General features: G+C 40.4%; 2 protein-coding genes across 3 annotated transcripts in view; one reads left to right on the top strand and one right to left on the bottom strand.

The window, feature by feature from the left end:
- Positions 1–1,972: 1,972 nt before the first annotated feature.
- LOC124112796 (protein LTV1 homolog) lies at positions 1,973–12,621 on the bottom strand. 2 transcript variants are annotated; one of them, XM_048399535.1, is made up of 12 exons: positions 12,513–12,621; positions 11,629–11,763; positions 10,853–11,008; positions 9,916–10,021; positions 8,680–8,830; positions 7,715–7,898; positions 7,288–7,415; positions 6,255–6,376; positions 4,240–4,298; positions 3,345–3,539; positions 2,265–2,371; positions 1,973–2,137 (listed from the first exon to the last, which is right to left on the bottom strand). In XM_048399535.1, the coding sequence occupies exons 1-12, from the start codon at positions 12,513–12,515 to the stop codon at positions 2,131–2,133; spliced, it is 1,353 nt and encodes a 450-aa protein (XP_048255492.1). In that variant the 5' UTR covers positions 12,516–12,621; the 3' UTR covers positions 1,973–2,130. The 2 variants fall into 2 exon arrangements, with proteins under 2 accessions (XP_048255492.1, XP_048255491.1); XM_048399534.1 differs by having other exon boundaries at positions 1,973–2,371.
- Positions 12,622–12,847: 226 nt separating this feature from the next.
- Positions 12,848–16,438, top strand: part of LOC124112795 (solute carrier family 17 member 9-like) — a 39,181-nt gene continuing 35,590 nt past the window's right edge. The window contains exons 1-2 of the mRNA XM_046472939.2: positions 12,848–12,928; positions 14,139–14,265. Of these exons, the coding sequence (XP_046328895.1) occupies positions 14,185–14,265 (81 nt within the window). The 5' untranslated portion in view covers positions 12,848–12,928; positions 14,139–14,184. The remainder of the gene's footprint in view (positions 12,929–14,138; positions 14,266–16,438) is intronic.

The raw sequence follows: 16,438 nt of genomic DNA, 5'->3' as shown, positions 1-16,438 counted from the left end.
AATCGTTCCAGCCTCAGTGACATTATGTACATTCTCTCTGAATACACTTCAGACAGAACCGCAAACACTTATGTACATCAGAAAGAATTATTTCATGTAATTCTGTTTCAAACACGAAATAAACAAAAAGAGATTAACAGTAAATACTTTCCTCATAAACAACAAGGACACAGGAGTGTTTTTCTGACCCAACGATTATTTCGATAGAATGACACTTCGACAAATAAAAAAACATTTTTAAAAATGTTAAATGATAAAATACTCAATAAAACAATCCAATATTTTGCCAATCAACCAATAATAATAGTGCAAACTTAGAAACACAATGAAACAGAGATGTGCATCTCTCTTGTGCCACGTGTCTTTAAAACTCCAGATATGCAACAATAAACAGAATGTCTGGAAAAAGAAAACAAGCCTTGAAGTAGAGTGAGTGAGTGAGTATGGTTTTACGCCGCTTTTAGCAATATTCCAGCAACATCACGGCAGGGGACACCAGAAATGGGCTTCACTCATTGTACCCATGTCGGGAATCGAACCCGGGTCTTCGGCGTGACGAGCGAACGCTTTAACCACTAGGCTACCCGACCGCCCCCCTTGAAGTAGAATAGCACTGTGTGTTCTTGGTGTTCACTACTGTCAGTGAATACTGGGATTAACACACCTTTCAACAGTATTTCATTTATACAACTTTGGTGAATTTTGTGTTTGTTTGTTTGTTATTAAACACCGCACTCAGCGGTCGGTAAATAATCGAAGTGTGGACCAGACAATCCAGTCATTGACATCATGAGCATCGATCTATGCGATTGGGATATGATGACATGTCACCGAGCTTGGCCACCTGATCCCGTAAACCGCATCTTACAACAAGCGTGGGTTGCTGCAGATCAATTATAACCACTTTGGTCTCCACTTTGGTGAAGGCCAAGAGCCCAAGAATCATAATCAGGGCAGATTAATGATTTGAACCAAGGGGGCCATGACACATCTGAAGGAACCAGCTTTGTAAGGCAAATTTCAGCAGATTCGACCAACTGGCTATTTCTGCCTTATCAGGACAGCCTGAGTCAGTGAGTGAGTGAGTTGGGTTTAACGCCGCTTTTAACATTATTCAAGTTATATCATGTCGTGTCAGCTTAATGTGGGAGGAAAGCCCGAAGTGATGCAGGTCTAAGACGTTTACCACTTCGGCGAAACCCAAGAGCACGGGTATGGTGCTGACAAACCTAGAAACATAATTGGGGCAAACCGGGATTCGAACCCACAATCATAGGTTTCTGGCGTGCCCAAAGGACGCAACTCTGCACAGCGAATCGCGGCGCCTTAGACAACTGGGCCACCTGTGCCCCTGTAGTGACAAAGAAAGGATCGGGACTGTCAGAGGGAAGCATTGATTGATATCTTCAAATAAATTATTAATGTAATTTGATATGTAGTCTGAACTTTCAAAATATCTAATTTGATGAACATCCTTTACATGGTCAAATATTGTTCAACACAAGAGAAATTTTAGATCCAACAGACACTAGCAGTGCTGAATGATTAGCAACGATCTGTCCTTCAAGACAGTTAGACAGCTGCTTATACAACAGGGAACCAGGGTTTTGTTGTGTCAGTGAGTCCAGAGCTCTGCTCCATCCGGGTCAGAGCATCTTCAACCCCTGAAGATTGTGTAGGATCTGTACGGTCAGAGAGTCAAGAGCTACATTCCAACCAGGGCTAAAGCATCTGCACCCCATGAATGTTATGTACAGTCAGAGAGTCAAGAGCACTGTTCCATCCTTGGTTAAAGCATCTTCACCTCCTGTGGGTTCTGTAGCAAGAGTCAGTGAATCCAGTACTCTGTTCCACTCTGGGTCATAGCATCTTCACCCCCTGACGATTGTGTAGGATCTGTACAGGTCAGAGAGTCAAGGGCTCTGTTCCATCCTTGGTTAAAGAAACTTCACCCCCTTTTGGGTCTGTAGCAAGAGTCAGTAAATCCAGTGCTCTATTCCAACCTGGGTCATAGCATCTTCACCCCCTGACTCAGAGAGTCGAGAGCTACATTCCAACCAGGGCTAAAGCCTCTGCACCCATTTTATGTTATGTGCAGTCAGAGAGTCAAGAGCTCTGTCCCAACCAGGGCTAAAGCCTCTTCACCCACCATATGTTATGTACAGTCAGAGAGTCAAGAGCTACATTCCAACCAGGGCTAAAGCCTCTTCACCCCATGAATGTTATGTAGTCAGAGAGCTCCATCACCCAACCAGGGCTAAAGCATCTTCACACCCTGTAAGTTCTGTCTCAGGTTGTGCTGTTCCTTATCCTGGCGTATCTTCTCCTTACCAAAGGCCACCTTGTTAGCTTTCTTCTCCTCTCGTCTTTCCTGAAGCAAAACATACAATAATATTAACAGAGCAGCACATTCATGCTGAAGTCCATCTTCAAAACCTATATAAAAGAATCTCACCCTATGAACATGATGAAAAAAGATTCAACCCTCTAGCATTTCGTTCGTTGTTAAATGCCACAGTGGTCACAAGTTCAGCCGTAGCACAGCAGCCTGAGTGAGTGAGTGAGTGAGTGAGTGAGTGAGTGAGTGAGTGAGTGAGTGAGTGAGTGTGAGTGAGTGAGTGAGTGAGTGAGTGAGTGAGTTTTAACGCCGCTTTTAACATTATTCCAGTCATATCAAGGCGTGTCAACTTAATGTGGGAGGAAAGCCCGATGTGATGCAGGTCTCAGACATTTACCATTTCAGTGAAACCCACAAACTGACAAACCGAGAAACAATAATCGGGGTAAACTGGGATTCGAACCCACAATCATAGGTTTCTGGCGTGCCCAAGGGATGCAACTCTGCACAGCGAATCGCAGCGCCTAAGACGACTGGGCCACCTGTGCCCCCCCCTGAAAAGAACTTGTTACATGAAGATGCCTGCATAAGACCCAATCACACACCACACAGGCTGTCCGGTTAAGGCTGAAATAGCCAGTTGGTCGATTCTGCTGAAATTTCCCTTACAAAGCTGGTTCCTTCAGATGTGTCATGGCCCCCTTGCCTCAAATCATTAATCTGCCCTGATTATGATTCTTGGGCTCTTGGCCTTCACCAAAGTGAAGACCAAAGTGGTTATTATTATTCTGCAGCAACCCACGCTTGTTGTAAGAGGCGGTTTACGGGATCAGGTGGCCAAGCTCGGTGACTTGGTTTCATGTCATCGTATCTCAATCGCATAGATCGATGCTCATGTTTAAAGGGAGCAGCACAGATATAAGATTAAAGCAGCTAGGCTGGTATACATCTAAGCCCTGCACACCTGGATTCTCCTTTATCAAGCCAGCAATGTATGTACACTGACCTTCCTCTCATCTTTGATGGCCATTTTCCGAGACTTCTTTTCATCTGGCGTCTCTCCCCGAGGCCTGTACGTGCTGGCCCGGTCGGCCTTCTGCGAGGCATGCATCTCCTTCTCTATCTGCTTCTGCGTCAGGCCGGGCTGCTCCAGACCATCAAGGGGAATCCCCAGCTTGGAGGTTAACTTGATGTTCTTATTCTGAAAACAATATCACTACATCCCTGTGGCAAAATTCTGAGATTCATAACAAAGGCTTTAGGGATTTGTTTCATTGAGGGCCTCACAAGCAAACATGTTAAATGCATAACTTTCAATACCGAACATGCCCTGTATTAGAATCTGAATTGTTGCTTCAAATAGCATAACCATTTAAATTCATCATGTTCTTGTAGCCTTGTTATTTGCTTCCCTATTATTACTCATGCTAACACATATATTGCAAACTTCACTTAAAAAAAGAATAATTAGGCTTAATAAAATACAAGAAATGGTTCTTAGACAATGGCTTTTGAAAATATTGTGATGGAGGGCAGTGTGTTTTGTTTTGTTTTTGTTCAAGCTCAAATGTAACCAAATTTTGTTTGCAATAAATTCGGCAAAATCATGTTGTTCTTGAGATGAAGATTTTTTTAGTTTTTAAAAAAAAATGGAAATGAAACATGCTGCGAACTTTATGATGATGCGGGCAGTGCCTGAGAACCAAGACTATTATATTATTAGCCTTACACACTTTTGAATCTTTGTTACCATGCTTACAGCAGAATGCTAGCAGAAATTCCCCACTTCAGTTAATGAGTATCCTCTATCCATGCTCCTGTGCTGTGTCTATCAGTATCACTGACTTCAGTCTACCAGTATGGATCATGCCGTGTAAACAGGCCAACAACCATCTACTTACATTTTGACTTCTTGGTTCTGATATCAACTTGGGATGATTGTAGAGATTGGAGTAGGTGCCTGAAGTAAAGAGGTATAGAGATTCACAAACAACGACAAATCTGCAGGACAGGAGTGACCCTTACTCTTGTCTCGGGACATAGAGGTGCAGCCCCCCTTTAATTAGTTGATACAGTTCTCTCTACCCCCATGTGTAGTGTAAGTAGCATTCATTGAGTGACTTGACGAGTGTATCACAAGATATTTTGATATTTATATAGATTTGCAGATTCGCTCTAATCATCTTCCCAAGGCAAGGGCGTTAACTGACAATAAGAGGTCCAGGTTCCACACTTGCCAAACTAGGTTGGAAATTCGGAGTTACATTTTGGTTGGACTAACGATTCTTTGCATAGTCCAATCAAAATCCTGTAAATAACTTGACATCTGGTTCGTAAACAACATGGATTTCGACGTGCACATTTCGGTCGACTGAAGGGTTTGCAAATCATGTGTACCGTCAACTGGGCGTCAACAGATATTATGCAAATCTTTTCATGATTTTAATATCACGGTGCTCTTGTAGTTTGATGCATTTCGCGAGGTAAGGCCCGTTTTATTATAACAAAGATTTTGACTATCGATCAAATGGTTTTGACTGGGCGCTGCCATTTTGTTTGAAGCAATTGCAAGTGATATGAGAGGTGAAATCTGATTGGTCAATAGGAGGGACATAGAAGGGATATAACTCCAATAGCTACTGGTGGCGCAACGATCAAGCCTGCAAATTCCAGCCTAGTGGAGCAAGGGTGGAAACAGGACTTTTATAGTCAGTTAACGCCCTTGCCGCGGGAAGAAGCTCTCTAATTAGGTAATAAAGTTTGTTCTACCCCCATATGAAGAGTAAGTTACATTTACTGAATGACTTGACTGGTGCATCATGAGATATTTTTAGGTATATTTAGTGAAATTAATTTTCGATTCTTGCTGACATTTGTCATAATAAAGGCCATGGGTATGCCTTGCAACATGTGTGTGAGTAGCACTTGGCTACTCCCCCAGGTGGTACAGGATATGCTTGATGGACCAGTAATAAGAGGTATAGGTCTCATATAATTACATGACTCCCCTCGCTGGTGTATCGGTGGTTACTGAACTGTTGAGAACAAAGGAAACAGTGCCAGTGGTGATACAATAGAGTACACCAAAGTTTTCCCTGAACCAGTATAGTTATAGCACAAGGATGCTTGCCATATTTTTCCCTTAACGAAACTATTTCACAAATCAATAATAGATGTGGATACACCATCTTGACTGACAGGACTGATAGAACAACGTTACCAAGGATACGTTAGGTCAAAAGGGGAGGTAATTTGAAAAATGTCATGACGTCAGCCAATGATCATGATGATGGCGTAACTCGAAAAGTGCACCTATCTGCACGTTTGATCAAAAAGGGCACAGGTGCTCAAATGACTAGGACAATCGACACACAGAGCAATAGCAGCTTCTAAAATCACCAGAGAGAGTAGTATGTGCTCCTAGAATCCCCATAAGAGAAGCAGGTGCTCCTAGAATACCCCACAAAAAGGAGCAGGTGCTCCTACAATCCCCACAAAGAAGCAATTGCTCCTAGAATCCCCACAAAAACAAGCAGGTGCTCCTACAATCCCCATAAAGAAGCAGGTGCTCCTAGAATCCCCACAAAAAGAAGCAGGTGCTCCTACAATCCCCACAAAGAAGCAGATGTTCCGACAATCCCCACAAAGAGAAGCAGGTGCTCCTAAAATCCCCACAATAAGAAGCAGGTGCTCCTACAATCCCCTGCAATAAGAAGCAGGTGCTCATAGAATCCCACATAAAGAAGCAGGTGCTCCTACAATCTTACATAAAGAAGCAGGTGCTCCTACATCCCCACAAAGAAGCAGGTGCTCCTAGAATCCCCACAATAAGAAGCAGGTGCTCCTACATCCCCTGCAATAAGAAGCAGGTGCTCCTACATCCCCACAAAGATGATGCTCTGTCTGCATGACTCACTAAGTATAGATTCACAGTCCCACTTCTCCCCAGGCTCCTCGATGACCATCTTCACCAGCTCTGTGTCATCATCACTCTCAGAATCAGCAGTTACATTATTCCCAACTACATCCGACAATTGTCTGCAAGAACAAAAACAGAAATCTAATAATAAGCATGATAAGATGGTAACAAAACATTAAGTACTGGGCATGAGATTCTGGGCAAGATAAGAATATTAAGAAGTGAAATAGTATTATTTTTTGCCCTTTGGTTTTACTTGAATATATCTGCTTCAGGCACATACTCCAATCTCTACATTTATCCAAAGCTGAGATCAGCCTCCCAACTTGTCACACCATGTTCATACGACCAAGTCTCCCTGACTCCCATTTAGCCTCCCCACTTAACACACCATGTTAACTAGGCCACGTCTCCCCACTCACACTTTAGCCCCCCCACCTAACACACCATGTTGACAAGGCCACATCTCCCCACTCACACTTTAGCCTCACCACTTAACACACCATGTTAACTAGGCCACATCTCCACCCACACTTTAGCCTCGTCACCTAACACACCATGTTAACAAGGCCACTTCTCAATACTCACACTTTTGCCTCCCCACCTAACACACCGTGTTAACAAGGCCACATCTCCCTACTCACACTTTAGCCTCCCCACTTAACATACGTTAACAAAGCCACGTCTCAATACTCCCATTTAGCCTCCCCACTTGTCACACCATGTTCATACAACCAAGTCTCCCCATTCACACATTAGCCTCCCCACTTGACACACCATGTACATACAACCAAGTCTCCCCATTCACACATTAGCCTCCCCACTTGACACACCATGTACATACAACCAAGTCTCCCTGACTCCCATTTAGCCTCCCCACTTGTCACACCATGTTCATACAACCAAGTCTCCCAATTCACACATTAGCCTCCCTACTTAACACACCATGTTAACTAGGCCACATCTCCACTCACACTTTAGCCTCCCCACCTAACACACCATGTTAACAAGGCCACGTCTGCCTACTCACACTTTAGCCTGCTCCTTCTCAAACTCATCTAGAACACTGTCCAGTATCTGACTGCTGGGTTCAACTCGGCCATCGATGTCCTCATGGTCCAGTGCTCCAATCTCGCTCTCATCATACTCCTCGAACAGCTGGAACAGATAGACTGTACACCATGAGCACCTACTGGTTGGCACAGCAGTGAGTGAGTTGGGATAGTTTTAAACTACTTTTAGCCAGTATTCAAACAATCCGCTTCAAAAGAACATGCCTTAATCACTAGGCTACCAAAAAAACATGATAAAAGAGTACATGAGATTCAGCTTAAAAAGAATATCTTACATGACCAGACATTCTTATAATATGTCAAAATCAAACGATAATTACTATCAAATCATGCATGGTTAAAAAAGGGTTAAATTTAAATCCAACTACTGCTAAGGTACTCCACCTTTTCGAATCTATCATCGAGCAGCGTAAGTCCCTCTGTTCTGCGAATGACAGAGGAGGTCATGGAGTACTGAGTGAAACGGGATTTTGTCTCCTCGTTCTCAAACATGTCACCATCGCCAAGCTGGTCCATGGCCTCGTCAGAGAAATCTGCTGCATCTGATGCTGCGTCTTCATCATCAGTCCTGGAAAACAAGGATGTGAGTGAACATGTTGAGCAAAATTGTTTTACGCCCCACTCAGCTATATCACTGTGTCTTGTAGCGAGTTTGGTTAAATACCGCCTTGAACTTGTTAAACAGTATTTCAGCATGTTCAGTTATATCACAGCATGTCAGCTAGATAGGTAAGCTCAACGTGATGCAAGTTCAGTCACTCTGGTGAAACCCACAACCACGGTTATGACGTTGGCAAATTGGGAGACATGAACAAGGGGAACCTGGGGCCTAAGGGACGCAACTCTGCACAGCAAATTGCAACACCTTTGAAGACTGGGCCCATGCTTAGTTTCTCGTGCATATTTGTATGCAACCACCTCAAATTGCGGAATGGTAAAATTTATTGCCGTATTCTATACATATAAACATGATAAAAGATTGCTACGCAATAAATCGCAAAGCAGGATGAAGAAAGAGGCATGGTTTATTTCACGACAAAACATTGTTCTGTCATGATGTCATTTCTGGAGATTCGTAATGGTAAAATATTATGGCGTATTCTACACACATACGCGTGTTATCTAGAGCTCTGAGCGAGTAAGCATTCTATAACACTGCTACAGCAAATTCATCCAAACATAGGGCTTCAACATGGACAGGCCTATTTCACAGAACCCCAACCATTATCATAACAACAATAATGGCTCTCGTCCAAAACTACGGAGACATTAGATCTACATACAAAATTAATTTGACCTCAACAGTGTGTTTTGCATTAATGAAAGAGTATGAATCCTCCTGTCCTTACCATTCCCCTTCCCCCTCCCCATGCCCCCCTTCTCCAACAGCATCATTGGCCTTCAGGACAAAGTCATCATCCAAGACATTCTCAGGGTCATCAAAATCAAAGTCTTCATCCAAGCCTGCAACAATGTCTGGATCCCAGTCTAATCGTGGACCTGAAACCAATCACCTTCATATTAGAAGTCTGTGCCAAAAACTTTACTTTAGGCATAATTTTCAGTAAAGTTTAGTCTTAGCTTGTGGACCAGTATAATGTGTTTTACTAGACCAGAAGAAATTTTACTAGACTCATGCTTTGGACTAGTGGCTGACGTTGCAAACAGCATTACACATTATCTGTAATCTACTATACATGAATATTCAGGATATCAAAGAAGCAGCATTAGAAATTGGCATTCGTCCTGTAGTCCTTGCCAAACTGCCCAATAGTTAAGGTATCATAAGGACTAGTAGAATTTGTCATTTTTAAGGGTTTTACTATATGTCATCATTATAAGGACTAGTGGACTAAAAATGTTAGTTTCTACCGCTGAGAAGTGTTCATATTTTAATAAGAAGTGTAATTAATGACTAGACACTGAACAAGACTGATAACTGGGCAACAGGAGGAGTTTCAATTAGAACCATTTATCCTATAAATAAAACTTAGAGAAATGTTTTTGTTTTATATCAACTGATCTTTTAACAGGTCAACTTATCTCATTAATGACTTCAAATACTTGAAGATGAATTACTTCAAAAGATGACAATACAGGAAGGGAAGTAATCCTTTGACCGAGCGAGACCACGTTTGTCTTCAGTGAGTGAGTGAGTTTCATTTTACGCCGCTTTTAGCAATATTCCAGCAATATCACGGCGGGGGACACCAGAAATGGGCTTCACACATTGTACCCATGTCGGGAATCGTACCCGTTACTTCGGCGTGACGAGTGAACGTTTCAACCATGAGGCTACCCGACCGCCCCATGTTTGTCTTCAGTCAGCTCTTATACATGCATGGCAGCGTTAGAAATTCGCACTAGTCCTGTAGTCCTTGCCAAACTGCCTAGTAGATAACGTATCGTAAGGACGAGCAGAAATTAGCCATTTTTAAGGGGTTTGCTATATGCTGACATTATAAGGACTAGTGGACTAAAAATGTAAGTTTCTACTGCTGCATGGCATACTTGGGACCTATCGTTCCCTGGGTCCCCATGGACACCTTGACGTACCCCGGTAGACAATGTAAGGTTAGGATCACCTGAGACAGGAGCTGCCTTGTTGAGGAGACCGACCTCCGTCTCTACTTGAGAGGCAAAGACAGTTGACGGTAGCTTCAGTTTGGAATCCCTTGCTGTCGCGTCAGACTTAAAGATGAGGATACGGATAATAAACATACACCATATTTAAATCGATATCAACAACACTCAACAGCAAGTACAATATCTGAATTATTATTGATTGACACATGTCTATCCTTTCACATATTATTCGATTCTTCACAATGTTAAATGATGTAAAACCATGTTTTATAAAGGAAAATCATCTTGAACATTGTGCATGTTGTGTGAGATGAAACAACAAAACTTCCTGCCTACACTTTCTCACCAGTTACCATGGTTACATTCCATATGCATGCACTGAGTTGAATATTATACTGTAAGAAATGTTTTAACATCATTTAGCAGTTTCATATGTGTACAACTGTCCATGGTGTACAATATTGTGTTTGTTGTGAAAGGACAGTGTGGCATCAAAGCTAGGATATTCTTTACCTTTAAGAACATTTTTTGTAGTAAATATCCAAGACAAAAGTCATCAATGTTTGTACAGCAGATTGGGACATGTTAACCATGTTAATAACACAACTTGAGAGCTGACAAGTTTATAAGTAAGTGTGATGCAGGTATTGGATGTCTGCCACTTTGGTGAATGGGCATGGTGCTGACAAACCTAGAAACATAATCAAAGTGAACCGGGAATTGAACCCACAATCACCTAAGAGGCACAAGTCTAAATAGTGAATTGCAGCAACTGAACATTTCTGAACAATTACATAAATTATACATTGAAAATTATTTCTTAAACTTTAGTATCCATCTTCCATTGTAATAAAATTTCAGAAATAATTTTCAACACAACTGTTAAACAATATAAGCCCTCTATCATGTCTCCATAGAATGGTGAGGTGAACAAACCTGTTTAACTCCTTGCGAAGACTTGGGAACACGGACACTTTCCACAGGTTCAAATTCCACTGTTTCATCTGCATCTTTGAGATGTTGAAGGTAGTCATAATCGTCTTCAAAGAACACACCAAACTCACGTTGAGTATTCTTACGTTTCTCTGCTTCCTGTATCAAAACATCATATATATAATGAAAAGAACTGATTTATATTTGCCATGTCAGGAGTTACTTACTCCATGCACACACACTTCACAACTTTTGATAGGGATAATTAGACATGTCATTCTATTTAAATATACACTTGACCATGTTGACATATTCATGATATTAGAAGTTTTGTGTATCATGGAGAATTACAAATATCTGTATCAAAAGTGGAATAGTATATAATGATGTTGACATGGTTGTCATGCAGTATTTTTCTCCTATGTCTTCCTCAAAGCATATGTTCATTGAGCAATAAACATGAAAAACCCATCAACACGATCAATAAGACCATGACAATCAAACAGTCCAAATTTATCTCCCTTTCACATATTTCACAGATCCATTGATAATATAGATGGGGATATTTTATACAAGCTCACAAAGTTGGAAGGCTAAACATGCTAAAGAAGTTATGAATATGATCATGATTATGACCACATTCAAATCTTGTGAGATTTCATTAGGCGGTTCACAAAAGGTCGGTCTGATGTGACCAGTAATTGATCTGTAATCAGATCTTTGTGTTGCGGTTACAAGCACTAAGATCTGATTTTAATGAGATTGTGGTCCCTTCATACCTTATCCTCAACAGGCAGGAGGACACGTTGTCCAACATCATCGCTGGCCTGTAAGGGATCCTTCTGACTTCTGTGAACTAAGCGGAATGTTTGTGCATTCTTCTTATCAATAAACTTCTTCTTCTTTCTGTGAGGCTAAAACAGATGACAAATTTATGAGAAAATAGTTGACAAAGACAAGTCATATGATCATGATGATGCACATGCAAAAGTCTAAACTTGATAAAAATAATGTATGGATGTCCCTGAAATTACATAAAAAACAAGGTTCCTAAAGGGGTTTTTGATCGGAGAGGCATAACTAACCCTAGTGATCATAAAAGGGTGGGTTTGGAAAGGGGTTCCAAGGGCTAAGGATAGAGTTGGGGGTAATTTTTAACTTACCCTATCTCTAACACAACTAACCCGAAGGATCGAAGTGGCCTGAAGGGAGATCTGAGAAGATGGAGCCACAGCCACCAGCCTCAGCCAATTAGCTAAATATAAACTGCACCCAGGAAACTGATTTTGTTGACTCAATAAAGTGAGCTGGGTAAAACCCACATATGTACGTCAATACTCATATTAATATCAGAAAGTACACACATCTCTACGATTCCCAATAGGAAAGATATTTTCATCAAAATGCTGCGACAGAACAACTGTCTCTGTGTCACGTTTATTAGACGTTCTGAGACACGTTAAGTACAAACAGGATTGCTAGGAGACAACGAATCTGTGAACAACTGAACTCTTCATTCAGAAATATGTACATGCCCTATATTCTGTGTGATCAGCTGGTGATTGCAAATAACTCACGTATTTGGATTTATCGTATCAAAATATACCATTTTGTCAAACGAAATTCACAGTCTGTAATGCTTAAACAATAAGTCCACCCTCACCATCTGGACATGAAATTAACAACAAATCCAATCAGTTTAAGCACATATCCAACTTCAGTAATGAATAACAACGCAACGTGCTTTCCAACCGGAAGTTGCAACAAACAGATGCCTTAAAAGTAAAACACAAAGTTAAAACGAAATAAGAGTGCCAATGTGCTGAAACATCCAAAGAATATTGTCTATATATCAAACATAACATATAATTTTGGACAGTCATATTCATTGGAAAGAAAGAAATTCGATGACATGTGTATGTCTCAAAGAACATATTTATTTTAATTATTGTATTCCGACATCTTATTTTTTAAGTCAACCTTTCAAAACATGGCGAAAACCGAAGATGACGTTTACAAACCAGACATCACAATTTCGATCAAAGACAAAAAGGTTCCTGGTGGAGTATTCTGGAATAGGTACAGTAAAAATCACTAAAGCTCATGATTGTGTGTATAAGCTAATCTGATCCAGACTGTTGTCACATTCTCGGCAGTCAAAGTTCAGAGAAGTTGCGGTGCAAACTGTTAGGGCCTAGATCATACTAGATGTGGTTGGGAGTCTCGGAAGATCAGAAGTCTGTTAACAAGTCGTTCCGATTCACTGCGTTAATTGATCTTTACCTATTTGAGGGCACCGTGATCACTGATTTCTTATATGATTACAAGGAGACAACGAACCTGTAAACATAATTTATGTAGAAGCTACCGTAACACGTAGACTAGTCGCTACGTGTATTCAAAGACCACATATATATATAGGCCTACCGGTGTATATGGCCAGGTGAACTGGCATTCTGAGAGAGCAGTACTCACTGACTAACAATGCTGAGTAAAGCAACAACCATTTTTGGTCTTTCAAAACCTCAAATTTCAGAGCTAGTACACTTTTCCTGGAGGACTTTTCAGGATTTATTTGGTGTCTCTATGCACCATCATGATTTCGCCCTCAAACCCCCAAAATTTGGTTCTGGGCCGGAAGAGCGAAACCTAGCCATAATCAACTCTAAAATCTCTTCGCTCTCGTGAGGCTACAGTAAGACTGGTCAAGCTACAGTAAACACGGGATATTGCTGTACCGGGACTCTCAAATTACAAGAAAAACACAGAAATGCGTATACCGTAATCACAGTAGTAATTTATTAGATGCTGAAGTATAGTATAGTTGCACAAACGCTAGTAGCACGGGCGCTAATCTACACTACAGTAATCCGGTGTTTTTATAGCAATTACTCATTTCTCGCTTATGTAGGACAAATACCCCAACTTGGGTTTTCGCTTTACTGATACTTGGATACTTGAAAATTGGATTTTTGCTAACCAGGCACGACACCCAAAATTTAACTTGTTTGTAAACATGATAAATGGGTAATGTCAAATCTGATAGTATTTATGTCCACCCACATTGCTGTCTGATGTCCTAGATATATCTTTCCTAATATCTTTCACACTGTTGTGTTGTGAGATACATGTAGTGTGATATCAAAATACCTCGAAAATCGTGAAAATAGTGTTCCCATGAAAACAGGTGATGGGACACTAGTATTCATACAATATGTATATTTGTATTCGCTGTATTTCATGTTTCATGAATCAATATTTACTATGTCTATGCAATGCTTTGTTACAGACAAGAAAAAAGGCAATGGGCCTTGGCCTTATTTGCTGGGACATCCATGTTATACGCATCTCGTACAATCATGCCAATGGCGGTAGTTGCAGTTTCAGAGGAGATGTCTTGGGACAAGACAGAAGCAGTGAGTTTACTTTGATAATCCTTCTGACTTTTTAATACACATCTGATAAATAAACAATGATGAGTCTTAAGATGATTGAATAGACTATAAAATTAGTTCCAGGGCTGGCTTTAAGGAACTATATTTAACATGCACAAGATGCATGTTGACATGAAAACCTAGTTAGACAAAATCAGGGTGCACCCTGGTCCCATCAATTTATCAAAGTTGAAACATAGATGATAAACTAGTCTAAATAAATAAAATCGCAAATCTCTGATGACTGTGTCATGAGTTTATATAAATTAATGACTTAATGCTGTAAAACATTAGAGGAACATATATTCATAATCTTGCAGTACCCAGTTTGATGACATCAAGAAAACATGACAAAATTATACACGACACAGGGATTAGTGATGTAGCATGTTACATAAAGCTGCACTGGTGCAAGGATTATATGGTTAAACTGAGCCATTTTCTTCATGTTTCGTGGGCGGTGGGGTAGCCTAGTAGTTAAAGCGTTCGCTCATCACATCAAAGCCCCGGGTTCGATTCCCCACATGGTACAATGTGTGAAGCCCATTTCCGCCGTGATATTGCTGGAATATTGCTAAAAGCAGCGTAACCCATACAGAAATCAATAGTTTGCATCTATATCATGCTACATTATAACAGCTAATATCTGCCATCTAGGGATGTAACGATTCACAAAATATTCAGTGAACTGCGATATCTGATGAAACAATTTATACAAAACAGTAACGTGAGCTGCTGTATCATATCAAAATCATAAGTGATTCTATTTTCATGATTATTATATTAGGAACATGTTATATTTTCCATCTTGGTATTCATATCATGCTTTTGCAGCGATAGAAATTGGAACTCGTCCTATAGTCCTTGCCAAGATGATCAATAGTTAAGGTTGGTTGGTTGGATTGTTGTTTTACGCCGCACTCAGCAATATTCAAGCTATATGACGGCGTTCTGTAAATAATCGAGTCTGGACCAGACAATCCAGTGATTAATATCATGAGCATCGATCCACGCAATTGAGATACGATGACATGCATCAACCAAGTCAGCGAGCCTGACCACCCAATCCTGTTAGTCGCCTTTTACGACAAGCATAGTCGCCTTTTACGGCAAGCATGGGTTGCTGAAGACCTATTCTGCCCCGGATCTTCACGGGTCCAATAGTTAAGGTATACATGGTATAAGAACTAGTAGAAATATGCCATCTTGGTATTCATGTCATGCTTTTGATGAAAACAAATCAATATTCAGTCATCAAATTCACTGCTCCATGTAATAGATCTGGTTTACTCCAGTGTGAGTGGACAAGCATTCTAACAAAGACACTGTGGTGTTGCATAGCAGAGTTATGATCAATAGCAATTTTCACAACAGCTGTGAGATGATTTTTATCAAAATGTTTTACAAGAATGCGACAATGGCAGTCAATATGCTGCTTTTGAAAATGATTGAAGTTATTTTCTCATCAGATAAAAGAAACATGCCTTGTCATGTGTTTATTGTGCTCTACAATACTGAAAGTTGTTCCATGTATTTGTAATTATTTGTCACAGTTAGCAGGGTTAGTATTTTAGCAGCGTTAGAAATTTGCACTTGTCCTGTAGTCCTTGCCAAACTGCCCAATAGTTATGGTATCGTAAGGACAAGTAGAAATTTGCCATTTTAAGGGTTTTGCTCTATGTTATCATTATAAGGACTAGTGGACAAAACATGTTAGTTTCTACCGTATTTTTAGGTTTATGGAAAGAAAATGTACACAGGTTCGGTTCAGTTTCTGGAATTGTTTGGCCTGGTTTCATCTGGTCATTTTTTGTGAAACTAATAAAAGACATAATGTAAAGTTAGAAGTGTACATGGTGTAATCATGCTAACAGTTTTTGATTAATAAAGGTTTTCTGCTGAACAAAATATCATATGAGTTTTATTTATATTTTTAAGATATTATGACATCTACATCATGTACATCAATGTCAGTTTACAAAGTTTTTGTTTGTACAAATGATTCTTAAAACTTTCCAGTATTACCTCTTTGAAAGGTGTATTATATCACCACCCTATCGGAATACATGTCTTGTCATGCTTCAGTGTTTTGTTACAGCTTTACAGGCATCGTAGAATAATTATTGCAATAGTGCTTTTACTGATCCCAATAATA

Source organism: Haliotis rufescens, unplaced genomic scaffold (assembly GCF_023055435.1).
Source record: "Haliotis rufescens isolate VD_foot unplaced genomic scaffold, xgHalRufe1.0.p SCAF_2, whole genome shotgun sequence".
Classification (NCBI taxonomy): domain Eukaryota; kingdom Metazoa; phylum Mollusca; class Gastropoda; order Lepetellida; family Haliotidae; genus Haliotis; species Haliotis rufescens.
The sequence above is the reverse complement of the archived record's forward strand: the minus strand, read 5'-3'. Positions and strand labels throughout refer to the sequence as shown.

Coding starts and splice junctions, on each gene's coding strand:
- LOC124112796 (XM_048399534.1), bottom strand. Junction 10,022..10,852: donor CTTCGCAAGGAGTTAAACAG/GTTTGTTCACCT, acceptor CTCATCTTTAAG/TCTGACGCGACAGCAAGGGA. Junction 2,372..3,344: donor CCATCAAAGATGAGAGGAAG/GTCAGTGTACAT, acceptor GTTTTGCTTCAG/GAAAGACGAGAGGAGAAGAA.